General features: G+C 44.2%; 1 protein-coding gene across 3 annotated transcripts in view; it reads left to right on the plus strand.

The window, feature by feature from the left end:
* Window positions 1-14,035, plus strand: part of KYNU (kynureninase) — a 988,121-nt gene that overhangs the window by 109,875 nt on the left and 864,211 nt on the right. For all 3 annotated transcript variants that reach the window (XM_078682489.1, XM_078682491.1, XM_078682490.1), the window contains exon 2: window positions 10,946-11,135. In XM_078682489.1, the coding sequence (XP_078538615.1) occupies window positions 10,967-11,135 (169 nt within the window). In that variant the 5' untranslated portion in view covers window positions 10,946-10,966. The remainder of the gene's footprint in view (window positions 1-10,945; window positions 11,136-14,035) is intronic.

Here is a 14,035-nt window from a genome sequence, read left to right on the forward strand (position 1 = left end):
CTGCACATGGGGCACATTTGATGTCCCTGTGCATATTCTAGCTCAAACCAGTTCTGGGAGCCATTGGCTTCTGCTGGGGTGCAACACTGTAGCCACCCCTCTGTTCTGCTCATCACTTAGGAGGGTCCCCTGGACCTGTCCAACCCTCTCCCATGGGTACAAATGAGCTTACCTGGCTGTAAAATTTAGATTATATGCGGACATGATTCTACAAGAAGAAACCACTGACGGTCTGGACACCTTGGACTTTGCTGCACCTCAACTGGGCTCAACTTCGTCCCCTTTTCTGTCCAAAGCATAGTTTGTGCCTCTGCTACATACAGGCTCTGTGCAGGACCTGTGGTGCACTTAAGACAATAGAAGAATCTCCCTTGGAGTGAAGGAGTCACTCCCCTGCTTCGCAGGCACCTAAAGCGCAACTGACCGGTCTGATGCTCCGGAGCTCCTGCGGACTCCAAAGATTTCAGCAACACAGGAGGTGGGTTCCTGAAAGTCCCTGAGGTCTGTCTGCCCTCTCACTGAGTTTGAGGCCAGTATCCCTTGTGGGGGCAGCATAACCCAAACCCCTGTGCACCGCATTCATTTGCAAGTGCACATGCTTGTTAGCGATTTCAGAGCCTGTGCATTGGATTCCATGTAGTGCTGACCCTGAGCAGTATTTGCACCAAAGAACTCCAGCCTCCTCACACCGTGTGCTCCATGGGCTGGTGCTTTGCAATCTAGCTTGAGGTCTCTTCGTGATTCATGGTCATTCACCCTGTGGAGCCTTCTGAGGGTCATTGTGATTGTTCTTGGGCTTTCCTGGCTGCTCCAGATGTGTCATCACTCTCCTTTCTTTGGGGGGTCCCCTGGACCTTGTTGGTCCACACCATAACCTGTTTGACCTCCTTACGTGGGTTGCTTTTGCCAAGGCTTGCTGGTGCTCCCGGCGGACACCAACCCCTCAGCACTTGACATCCTTTGTGGGACAGCTCATCTCCTGCTCCTGGTCATCCTCGATGTCTCCTGGTCCTTGTGGCTGCAGAGTCAAGCATTATTTCTTCACACCTGAAGCATCCTACATCGGTGGGCATTAATCTACCGAGCCCCTGGTCATTCTGAAGTGACCCAGACTCTGTCCCCTCTGCTTTCAGGTTCTGTCCATCCAGAATCCAGGCTTGGATTCCACCAGCCCCTTTTTTCACCTTCACTGCAGCAGTTCCTCTTCACTTCCTTCCATTGAGAACGATGGAGGTTTCTGACGCCACTTTAAACCTATGCACCCGGCTCCCCTGGGATAGTTAACTCAGGTACTACGGTATCCACAGGTGGGGTGGTTCTCTAAACCCTTAAGTTCTAAAGGATTTGCTCGAAGTCCTCCTAGAAGGGTCCTTAAACTTTAAAACTGTAACCGCGACTTCCCCAAAGAATTGTACCGAGGCAACGGTCGTGTTCCCACACTGCACCCGTCCTCTGTGGGGTACCTGTCTACTCACCTTGGGTGGTTCCATGGGGTCCCAGCGATTCTATGTGCTCCAGACCTTGTCTTGACTGTTATACCACTATTGTATTATATGGTTTGGTCTCCCCCTGGAGCCCACTGTGTATTGTGCTACTTACAACTGTTCTATTGATCTTTTATTGTGTGCTTTGTGTTCTAGAGGGTAGTAGAGAGTGTTATACTAATAAATGCATATTTGTATACAAGTACTGTGTGGTTCTCCTTAATTTAGTCATTCAGGAGGTGATTTTCTGGTAAAACAAGCTACTTTACATGCCTTCAAGATTAAGCCTGAAGGCTGCTCTCCATAGCAACCGCAAGGATAGCTTTCATCAAGGTTATCTTTGACCTCATACATCATAAGGGTCATGTGGACTGGTACAGGGTACCCACTTTAATTAGTGGACAGCATATACCAGGCCACCTTCTGACAATGGTCATCTGGTCGTACTGGAACAGTGGAAAGTCACAAGTTCAAGCCGACCGCGATGGAGCACAGGTCAGATACAGGGACCAGGTTTTTCCTATTGAAGAGTTACCTTCTGAGTCCGACGTGAAGATTCTTTAGTAGAGGAGGCGATGAGGATCTGGGAGAGCATCACAGAAGGTCGTTGCTGTAACTCGAAGAGCAGGCCAGGCATCACACGCTGTCATTGCTGTAGCACAAAGAGCCAGTCAGATGATGTGGACGGTCATTGCTGGAGCTTCACATTGGCTTCCGTTGCTGTAACACGGAGTGCAGATCTCACATTGTTGGTCATCGCTAATGATCTCTGTAGTGCAGGTCTCACTTGAGCTGCGCATTGGTTGTCACCACCACTGACAGAATCTGGGCACAGACTGGTTTGTTTCCAATTGCGAGAATCCCAGACTTCAGAATTTGACAGTCTAACTTCAAAAGGAGAGCATTCTGATGCCAGCCAAGGGTCCATGACTTATGAATGCACCTCATGGGGATCAGGGGTTCACCCCAGCAGAGGCCAGCAGGGCTCAGGAACGTCCATTTGCAGGTACAGGCAGGTCCAGTGCACCATGTCAGCTGGGCAGGTGGGACTCTGAAACTTGTAATCTATGTTCCTGTAGCTGCCACAGGAGGCCAGCCAACTGTCCCTTGCAGTCACTCAGGTTAGCCAGAGATAAAGGTAAGCAGGGGCAGACTTCCTTCGCAGACAGCAAGGCAGTCCTCAAGGAGTAGGACAGTCCTTTTAACCATAATATCCACATGTCCAGTATTATTCTTCCCAGTGGCTCAGGTGGTCCAATATTTATATCTGGTGTCTGCCTTTAATGTTGGGAAATTCCCTATCCACCCCCACCTCTGGTTCTGAAAAGTTCTTCCCCTTCCTGTGTCAAGCCTCAAAGAAGACTACGGTGACAAAAGACAGGGCAGGCCTGGTGCCAGATTCCTTTGTGTGTGTAAGGCAGAGTACTTTGAAGTGATAGCAGTGCTGGGTGCAGCTCCTCTCAGTCTTCCCGCCTGGATGGGCCATCCTTTCCGCACCTAGGACCCCTTTGTGTCACTGTCTGGAAGGAATACACAACCCCCAACATTAGAGCCATTCACAGTTATGTGTCTCAGGACACGGGCAGAAGACCCAAATGGAAAGTACAAGAAAATGCCAACTTTTTAAAAGTGACATTTTCAGAATTTTGATTAAAAAAATACAACTTCATCATTCAATAAATGACATTCATTCAAACAGTATATTTCTATCTGCTCCCAATCCAAAGTTATCCCTATTAAATGTAATAAGGTAACCCAGAGTTAGTCAATGAGAGACATAAGTCTTACAACAGCTATAATGCCAAAATACCCAATTCAGGCAGTGGACTCCTACCTGAAATTGCCTCTCCTCCATTAGAAGTCAATAGGGAAAATACATTCTCCTTATTATTTTTATAAATCTCCCATTTCCTCTACCAAAATGTTGGCATGTATGCAACAGCGAAAAACAACTTTAGGGGGATTGCACTGTAAGGAAATGTGAAACTTAAGTACACATGTCCTCCTTTTTAAATGCAATTCACCCTTCCATATGAGAATTTATGGCCTAACTTAGAAGAGACTAATGCGTATTTATAAGGACGATTTATACTTTGGAAAAGGTTTATTTTGCCAGGCTGAAATGGTAGTTTAAAACTGCACTACAATTTGCAGTGGCAGGCCTGATACTTGTTTTAAAAAGGCTACTTTAGTTGGAGGCATGAAATGTGTTTTAGAACGGCTACTCTAGTGGGTGACATATAGAAATATTCCCTCACGACCTATACACTTTTAAGATTGACAATTTCTATATTTTGACAATTATTATTTAACACAGAGTGGCAACATTAACTTTTTTTCATATATATTTTTTATTATTTTTATGTATACAAAATATCATTCATCTTTTTCTTCTTTTTACTTTCAAGTTATCACAATTCATTTAATAAAACATATAGTACTTCATTGGAACAATAAAAGACATAACCATGCCATGCAGAGAAAAGAACAAAAGCCTAAACAAATCTTACAAATTCCCGAAACAAACTATCTCATTGTCAGGATCCATCCTTCTTCTCTCGGTAATCATTACCTAAAAAGATCGTGCAAGCGCAGGCACCCATGCTGGAAGACTTCTTTGCGGCTGCTGTTGGCAGAATTGCAGCGCTCAGCCATCTTGAGAATGCAGCGGAGGTTCCGTCCTCGGTGGAGGTCAGCAGTCTAGCTGATTTCCTCAGTCCGCGAGAGTGTTTCCCCTTTGGGCATGCGCGCACTGCGAACGGCGCACTTCAACTGACTGAATTCACAGAGAGAGCGTTTTCCTCACGCTCTCTGTCACAGAACTTCAAAAAACCCTTGAACAATCGTCTTTTGGCATCAGAATTCCTGTTCTGAGGGAAGTAAGAATTATGCGCTTTGGTGACATGTGAAAAGGCGCTTCTTAACAAACCTTTTTTCCCTCAGGAATATCGTCCTGGATTATAAACATTTGTGGAGTCTTCGTTTTCAGAGTCTTGTGAGGAGGAGCAGGCTGAGTTGGGTGTCTTCAGTCAAGAGAAGCCCCATATTTGTCAAGTAAGAGTATTTAGCATTTAAGTAGCGTCGCAGACATCTATTCAGAGGTGACCTGGTTCTGAGATGTGAAAGCAGATGAATTTGCACCTCAAGTCAAAAGAGAACTTTCATTGAACTGACAGTTTGTTCTAAGGATAAGAGACTATAATTCATTCAGAGAGTCCTTTTCTTGAGAATTTACGAAAGACTTGTGTTAGCAGGTATTTCTTGTTAGAAACCTACTGAAGTCGTAATCTTCAGGAAATCTACAAAAAACTATCTTTGAACTGTGTTAGTCAATCTGCATCCTGTGGAACAGAAACTCTCTTGGAAGAAGTTTGAACTAAGATTACAATAGAAGCTTGAAAACTTATCTCCTCAGAGTATCTTCCGATGAATCAGATTGTCAATTGATAACAGACAAAACACATTAGAGAGTAGCTAGCTTCCTAGTGCACATTGGTAAGACACAATCCCCGCCTAAGAAAATACATAGCAAAAAATAGCATGTTTTAGACCAAGAGGTTAATCACTGTTCATTCCTTTCTAGAGCGAGAATTGCCAGATTGACCAGAGGCAGTCTCAGTGCCAGAAGAGAAGCAGTCTCTCTTGTTTTGTCTTCCACTTCCCCTTTCCCTTCCCCGGGCTAATTCTATGGACTGTAACTTATCAAGACAGTCTTTGGAGTTTGGTCGGTGGGGGTACTGGGGCAAGAGCATCTGTTCCTGAGGGGACCGCTTCAACGTATCCTTTTTCTGACACTCATTCACACTACATTCACTCCTTATTCTGCGTCTGAGGGATCGCAGGTTGTAACGCGAAGTTGTTAAGCAAGGTCGACGCGTTTCGGTGGAATCGGACCACCTTCCTCAGGACCTTTTAGCAGAATAATCAGATATTCACAAATGAATTATAACCACTGCATGGATGGATATCTGTAATGATAAATAACATGTATTTGTATCATAAATCTAATTTATCTATCTCACAATTTTAATCGTACATTGCATAACCACTATGACTTGAATTACCCTGTGTAAACATCAATGGATACTAAATCACATTTCTTATTCTAGTACTTTATTTCTTATATCGGTGATCCATAAACTAGCAGAGCAGCACACATCACCTCTTCCCAAAATTTGAGAAATTTAACCATGACGTGAATTTGAACAAAGAATAGGAAAAGCAAGAAAAGAGAAAAAATACGCAAAGATTATAAAATTTATATAACAACGACTAGCTTAATTTTGAAGACAAATGTGTAAGTGGATATCCTATTAGTGATAACCCAACATGAAGGTTATTGCCACTTTAATTGTTACAATTATCGCAGGTGTTCTTACCCTGATATTTTCAGTAGGGTAGGTCACCGCTTCGGTTATAGGTTCATATCAATGGGGTATGTCACATTAAAATGTTCCTAAGTTGAATTAAAATACAGAATATGCATCAATCAAACACTGACTTATGGGCATGTTGGAAACATAGTTATAGATGGTACTCTCGCTAGTTTGGTTGCTTACCAAGAACACGATCTATCTATTCATTGAATGGTCACAAATACGAGGATTATCTGGAGCTGTAGACCCTCAGCCGGAGGATATAGTTTTCCTAAAAAGACGATAGCAGTCCTTAGTACAAAAATGAGAATTCTATGTTATCTAAATATTTATTTATTAGGCACAGAACACTGCTACTGACCTTTATAATTCACTGATACCGCCCAAACTACTTCTTTCATCTATGTCGGCTGGCTTATATTCCTCAATTCATTCAGGTTGGTCTCTTATCTGATGGTAGTTGACTATAACCAAAAAAACAACAATGTGAAAAATGAGGAGTCGGGCGGAGGGTCCCATTTGAACTAAGTTGTAACACCATAACCGCTTGTTCGTGTTACTTTTTTCAAGTTTCAGATAGCTGGCATAAGTGCCAAAAAATATCTCTGCTGTGCTCTATCCCAATTAATCCCCATTAGACTAACCTCTAAAATAAACTGCTCGCTCCCATGAAGAGTTAAAACAAGCTCCGATATTTGTGCTCGCCCCTTAGTTTCACTTACTTTTATTCCTTTCAACACACGTCCTGTAAACGCTCCTTCCGGCACTCCCTCGTACGGTCCCGTAAGCTAGAAAAACCTCTCATAGCGTCCACCTTTAAATACAATCTCGTGGGCGCCAAAAAGTTCTAATCACGTGATCGTGATAACGGGCGCCATTTCTAAGTGGTGTCATTTCTATATCTTTATATTAATAGCTTTTAACGGTTTGTATTTCGAAGAATGCGGCTAAATCATCAGTACTATTGCTCATTCATAGAGCTAACCCGAGTTTAAGGAGATATAGCCAATTTTATGTACACGCCGGTGTTACCGTGGTGCCCTAGACACAACCTACGGAATTCTGCCGATACTATTTTCATATACAATGAGCAGAAAAACCAATCTCCACTTATTAAAACCCAACGCGTTATTGTGACGCGAGCCATAGTGTCAGAAAGGTTTAATACAGAGAAAAAGGCAGTTTCTGTGTTAATTTAAGATCATATACTAAACAGTTTCTAATGGCAAGTTACTCGGGCGCCATTACTAAGTGGTGTTTCTGACTTCAATGATGGCCACATTCACATAAGAGAAAGAAGTATGGATTACACTGTCATAGGCAATATTAAAGGGATCATAAACAGGCAATATCATAACCTCTCATATGTCTTACAGACTGCATGATTTAAACATTTTAGTAAGTTGTACGTGACCCCCATGGGTATCTAAAATGCACTTTCATTGCGCATGAAAATATATTGGTGAATGATATTGAATTACCCAATACTACTAAGAGTCACATAAGAAAAATGCCTATATATACTGTTGGTTCAGATTCTCAATTTAGAGATTTTAGACTATAGACTGACTCCTAAGTGAGAAATATATTGGGAGCAACCAACATAATATTATCTAAATTGTCCGAAATACGTAGACAGTGTAGGACCGATTATCTTCTTTAATTGAGGTATGCAAGGTAGATTATTCTGTCACATACCAAGAAATATTTTCATTAAGGCCCTTCCTAACACTGTCAAAACGGAAAATCCAGTAACATTCCCGTTTTTTCCTTGTTCTTTCAAGCTGTTCCCCATTTTTATATTGGATTATTTCCAGAATACACCACTTTAGTTCTGATTCTTTGTGGTTAAGATCAACACAGTGCTGGGTCAAAGGTGCTATCATCTTTTTAGTCCTTACTGACGATTTGTGTTCACTAAATCTTTGTCTGAACTCGCGTCCCGTTTCGCCTAGGTATGCTAATCCACATGGGCATACAATGTAGTAGACGATATTTTTACTCTTATTCATGTTTTCAGAGCTCCTAATAGAATTGAATAGATTTGAGCAAAACATTGGGAGTTTCTAAGTACAAGTCTTTGAGTGAATGATATCTAGTCTTTTAAGAGAATATAGCTGCACTTATCAACTTGGATGGTATACATGTGAAAATATGATTTCTGCTCTTGAAATTTAAATGAAATCTTCTTTGTTTTAAGGATGGTGTTAATTACCTAATTTTGTTATATTACTCGTGTGTTGTTTAAATTCTTTAGCCGCATGAAAGGCATGCTTAGCTACAATGGGCCTGATAATGATGTCAGGCGGAAAGCCATCCAACAGCTCGCCTGAGGCTTTTTGCCCGACATCATCGGTTTCCATCCGAACATCGTATTATAATACTGGTGGCCAGAGGGAAACCCGTGGGGGGATTCTGCTCTGCTTCTGATGGGTTCAATTAGCCCATCGAGTGTCAGAAGGACAGAGAAGGCTCCAATGCCTGCCCTGGCACTGCAGTCGGGATTATGATGTCGGTTTCCCTCAGCCTGTCCATGTTGGCCGTTCGGACATTGAAAGGCTGTAGGAAAGGGACTTTTGGGACCCCTAGCAGGGCCCCCTTCCACCCTGGCACTCCACTATGGGGCCTGGGGGCACCTATGGTGCCCTTTAAACATCCCTGCACCATGTGGCAGGCACGGCAGGGATGTTCTAAAGTGTATATTTTCTTGTGAGGCTGGTTGTGCAACCCGCAGCACAAGTCTTTATTGAAAATATACACTTTCTGATCCCATCAAAGACAATCTCATTATAATGTGGAAGCAGGACTGCCGACACCTTGTCAGGCTGTCTGTTTCGGCTATGATGACATCGTAATTAGGGCCATTATAGGGATCCTTTGGTCATTAGCTCATGACCAATCAGGTTGGATTTTAAATCGTTCTAAGATAAGAGGGACCAGCTTTGCTTATATTTTGAGGCCTCCAACTTATGCAGACTATTTAATTGTTAATATGCACTCATGTATCTGTACATTCACCTGCAACTTTGCACTAGCCTATCTATTCAACTTCACCTATATATTTATCCATTCACTAATCCTTATACAGCCATACCTATGGATTCATCAAGTGATCGTGCTATGCAAAAATGACATCTTTCCACCTTCTGTCAATTGTTGATTTAGAAATGGATCCATCCGTTCTTTCATCCATTCATTCATCCCTCTAGCCATCCATTGCTGATGCATACACCCTTACAACGAACAACTTAATCATTTACACTCTAACCCAGTAGTCTTCAACTTTTTCTGCAATAAGAGCTACCTATTTTCAATTCAATCATCCCAGGCTTACTAATATCATTAGTGATTAATAGAGTGAACATAAGACAAGTTTTCATCAGTGGTCACCATATGCACCGAAACAAGCAGTGATTACCGGAGTGCACTAGAAACAGTTGCCAAAAGTAGTGTGAAATCGGCTTTGTCGTTTACATGGGTAATTCATAATAGTCATACCTGCAATGCTCCTGGCAGCAACCTAGTAACGTTATTGTTACACGGACAACCTTAGTCATAAATCTCCCCAACTCCACATGATTCATTATTCAATTATCAGTTTTACGTATATTTCAGAAATTCATTCATTTTTTCCCCAAAAACATCAGGTTATGAGTTCTGAAAATACACACATTTTCGTTTCGAATACATACGTTTTAATTTTAGTATACATATATAATTCAGCTAAACAAATGCTTTTAATTTATGATGTTAGGCTATACCCAGGTGAACTATTTCCAAGAAGGCGGAGCTACCAGTAAGTGATGACGTACTTGTTGGAGAAGCCTGCTCTAACCAAGTTTATCCTTCTATGTCTATGGTTGGTGGCTTTGGATCACTGTTGTGTGCAAATGATGTGCTGTAATGGGTGCTGTCATGGTACCTATGTTATGGAATGTGTCTTGTTTCTACTTGTTCAATTGTATGCTGTGTGTCTCTGTGTTTAATTACTGAATAACTTAAAGAGAGGTCTGGTTTTCGAGTTATTTAAATCAATTAGTATGCAGAAAGCTTGATTTTGCGAGAACTGCAACATTTTCCAAAGTTTGCAAAGATCACACAATACAAAGTCTTTCTGTGGTTATTTTGAAAAAAGAGCAATACGTGGAATTTTTTTCTTTTTCTTTTTTTTAACCTTTTCAGGAAAGGAATAACGTCTCTGGCAAATACCATTTATTCAAAATTCTTGTGGGCAAATTGCAGGTTATTAGCAAAGATACAATTCAGAAGCCTACCATTAGGCGCTGATTTCGATGCTTCTCCTTAAAGTGTCCGTCCAGAATTATGATAACGGCCATAAGCACCACAGTTCCCTATCCAAGAAAGACGCCACGATTTTTACAGAGCTATGGTTACGATGAAGACAAATCGTTTTGATTTGCATAAGCACGTGGTTTTCAGCATCTCACTGCAGCCTCCCTTCACATCTACCCGCATAAAGGAAAAGTAATAGTTTCGTGATTTTATCACACTGAATTCATGTTTGCTCGATTGATCTTCAGTATAAACTACCTGCTTCGCCTATGTAAAAGGTTTGTTTTTGTATTTCTTGGACACAGGGGGGCATATTATCAAGACAGGCGATACAATTATCGCCGTTTTAGCGGCAGAAAACTGCCGCTAAAACGGCGATAATGGGCTTGATAATATGCTCTATGGAATTCCAATTGAAGCCCATGTTAAATGTGAAGGACATCTAACATGGGCTTCGATTGGAATTCCATAGAGCATATTATCAAGCCCATTATCGCCGTTTTAGCGTCAGTTTTATGCCGCTAAAACGGTGATAATTGTATCGCCTGTCTTGATAATATGCCCCCCGTTTTGACCTTGCTGTGACTTCTTTTCGTTGAACTCCGTGCAGCAATAATATAGAATAGTCAAGTGTAAATACACAGTTAACTCATGTAATTCCATCTTGAGACAAAGCAGCAGTTGCTGCTATTACACTGGCAAACCGTTACTGATAGTCCCTGAATATATTTCAGGGGCACCTACGTTCATTAGGCGATAAACTAAAATGGTACTGTTCGTTTCTATTTTCAGGTGTCATTGGACTGCGTGAGCATGGATCTCTCTTCAAGCAAAAATCCCCAGGCTTTTTTAGAGAAAACGGCTGCCCGTTTAGGATGCAGCGTGCTTGACCAGAAGCTTGCTTTGTTTTTGGACGAGGCCGACGATCTAAAACATCTGAGAGATTATTTTCACATGCCAAAAATAAAAGACCTACCTCCAAGTAAGAAAAAGCCATTACATTGTGTTATGAGTGTAATCTTACAGAGCGATTTATGACAATGGTTGCAATTCGACATGGAAACGAAGCAAACATTATACCAGCAGGTATATTCATTAGTTTTACTTAACATCCAAATGAATCGTGAGAAGGCCACCAGCCGACTCGTTTGTAAACTCCGAATCACACACATTTTGGGAAATATTTCCTAGTTTTTGATAAGGCGTGATATTCCTCAGAGTTGCCAGGACTTATTTGAAAGCTCTGCGAAAATATTAGGAAACAACCTAGGGGCATATTCACAAGGAGCTATCGCCGAATTAACGGCCAATCAGCAGCGGGAATTTTACACCTACTCTGACCTGGAGTAAAGTCAGAGGGCAGCCTGCACCACAATTGGGAGGCCAGCCCAGAGCCACACCAGAAGAACAACAGATGCCATGGAGCTACTGATTATGCCCACTGGACACCCAAGAGGTCCACAACACCCACCGACACCACACCCAGGACCTACCCCTCCCACACCCCCCTGGGCCACCCCAGGAAAGACATGCTACTCCAGCTACACCTAAACATGTACAAAATATCCGCCTGATGTCGCACAATCACAACTAGTGACATGCATGTGTCAGCACAGAAATGACCATCACACATTCACTATGGAAGCAACACAGAAATCACATTAAGACACATGGCAGCTCCCATCGACACATTCCGTAGGTCACAGCCTGCAAAACTAAAAACACGATGAGAAGGAGTGTCCTGCGCACATCAAAGGACATAGAGAGAGCGAAGGAGAGAGAGAGAGTAAAAGAGAGGGGGAGAGAGAGAGAAGAGAGGGGGAGAGAGAGAGAGAGAGAGAGAGAGAGAGAAGAGAGGGGGAAGAGAGAGAGAGAGAGGGAGAGAGGAGAGAGGGGGAGAGAGAGAAGAAGAGAGGGGGCAAGAGAGAGAGCCGACCCTGCTCATCCAGGCCACACTGCTCACCTGCTGCCACCGGTGTGGCTCCAACCACTTGGCGGTATGTAGAGCAGGGAGAGAGAGAAGAAGAGGGGGGGGGGGGGAAGAGAGAGAGCCGACCCTGCGCATCCGGGCCACACTGCTCACCTGCTGCCACCGGTGTGGCTGCAACCACTTGGCGGTATGTAGAGCAGCACACCTGATCCCACATCTGAGACAGCGCCGTCATCTGAAACAGAGTCCAGAGACATGACTGGCACAGTACACACACTTGCACAAGACAACATCGCCCGCCTGCCCATGCACACCCAGACAGAGGCATCCCAACCCCTCCTGCCCCCCATCGGAGCATGCCCGCCCAAGCACACATGGGCCTCACAGCTCACCTTCCGCCAACGGCATGTAGACTGCAGGTCCCACCACGTGCCGCTGCAAGCAACAAGGCTGGGGTCCGCAGAAATGGCACCCTCCGCACCATGCATCCACCCTGCGCTGGCCACCAGGTAACATGTCTGGTACTGGGATCATATTACACCATGGCATGGCATGGTAAGAACCAGGGCACCCGGCATCATCTCAGCCTGCACAGCCGCTCAACCCAATGGGTGCCACTAACTCTGTGACCCCGAAAGCGGGGCCACGTTGCGGTAGACCTGTGCAGGATGCTGGCGCGGCATACACTGAGGTCCAGCAAGGCACACAAATCCTGGGCAGTCCCCACCGCCAGGAAGGGCCATCATCGCAGGCTGCACAACCGCTCAGCAGCTCAACGTGCCAATGACTCAGTGCACCCTAAGTGACCTTCCTATGGCGGGGTGCCTGTGCCGGCTGCAATGCAGCATTTGGCACAAACCCTGTCCAACCCTGTCCCGTGGCGGGGTACATGTGCAGGCCGCAATGCAGCATCTGCCACAAATCCTGTCCAACACCAGTCAGCATCCCATGGCGGGGTGCACCACCGTCTTTCTGCTCCCTACTGGTAGAAAAGGAAGGATTTTCCTGATAATTTTCAAGGTCCAATGGATGGATGATGAGAGCGCCTTTACGTGGGGTTTATAGGAGAGTTGGTCGTCAATGATCACTCCTAAATTCTTCACCTTTGTAGCAGGGGAGGGAGGGGTTCCCATATCTTCCGGCCACCATTCAGGGCCCCAAAGATTGGTATTCTGCCCAAAAAGTAGCACCTCAGTTTTAGAGGAGTTCAACTTTAAGCAGCTTTTTTCCATCCAGATGCTGACTGCCTTCATACAACCTTGAAACCTGGCGGCAACGCCTAGATTTTTTCCCCGGGAGCAATGATACCACGATCTGGGTATCATCGGCATACGATGTTAACTCGAACCCGTAGGATTGGATCACCGGGGCAAGAGAGGAAACATAAAGGTTAAATAGGGTGGGGCTTAGGGAGGATCCCTGAGGGACCCCCCTGGAAGTTCGAAAGGTTTCGACTCAAAATCTCCCATTGCCACCACCTGAACCCTGTTCCTCAGAAAGGCTTTCAAGATACTCAGTGCCTTCCCCTGAATCCTGCAGTCCTCTAAACGGTCCACCAACACATTGTGGTGGACCGTGTTGAAGGCCGAGGATAAGTCGAGAAGGACCAGCACAGCTTGGCCTCCTGCATCCAGAGCCTTCCTGAACTCCTCCGTGGATTTAATCAGGGCGGTCTTAGTACTGTGGCCTTCCCTGAACCCATGTTGGGCTAAGTCCAAGCCCTGTGTTGAGCGCAGGAAGGCAGATAGTTGGAAGTTCATGGCTTTCTCGATTAGTTTGGCAGGGAGCGGCAGTCTGGCAATGGGCCTATAGCTGTTTGGATCAGTAATATCCAGTGTGGGCTTCTTAAGCAAAGGAAAAATGGAGGCCTGTGTCCAGCATGTAGGAAAGTCACCCACATCAAACATCTGGTGAAACAGCACAGCTAGAGTATTGGCGATTGGGAGGGCTGC

Source organism: Lissotriton helveticus, chromosome 3_1 (assembly GCF_964261635.1).
Source record: "Lissotriton helveticus chromosome 3_1, aLisHel1.1, whole genome shotgun sequence".
NCBI lineage: Eukaryota > Metazoa > Chordata > Amphibia > Caudata > Salamandridae > Lissotriton > Lissotriton helveticus.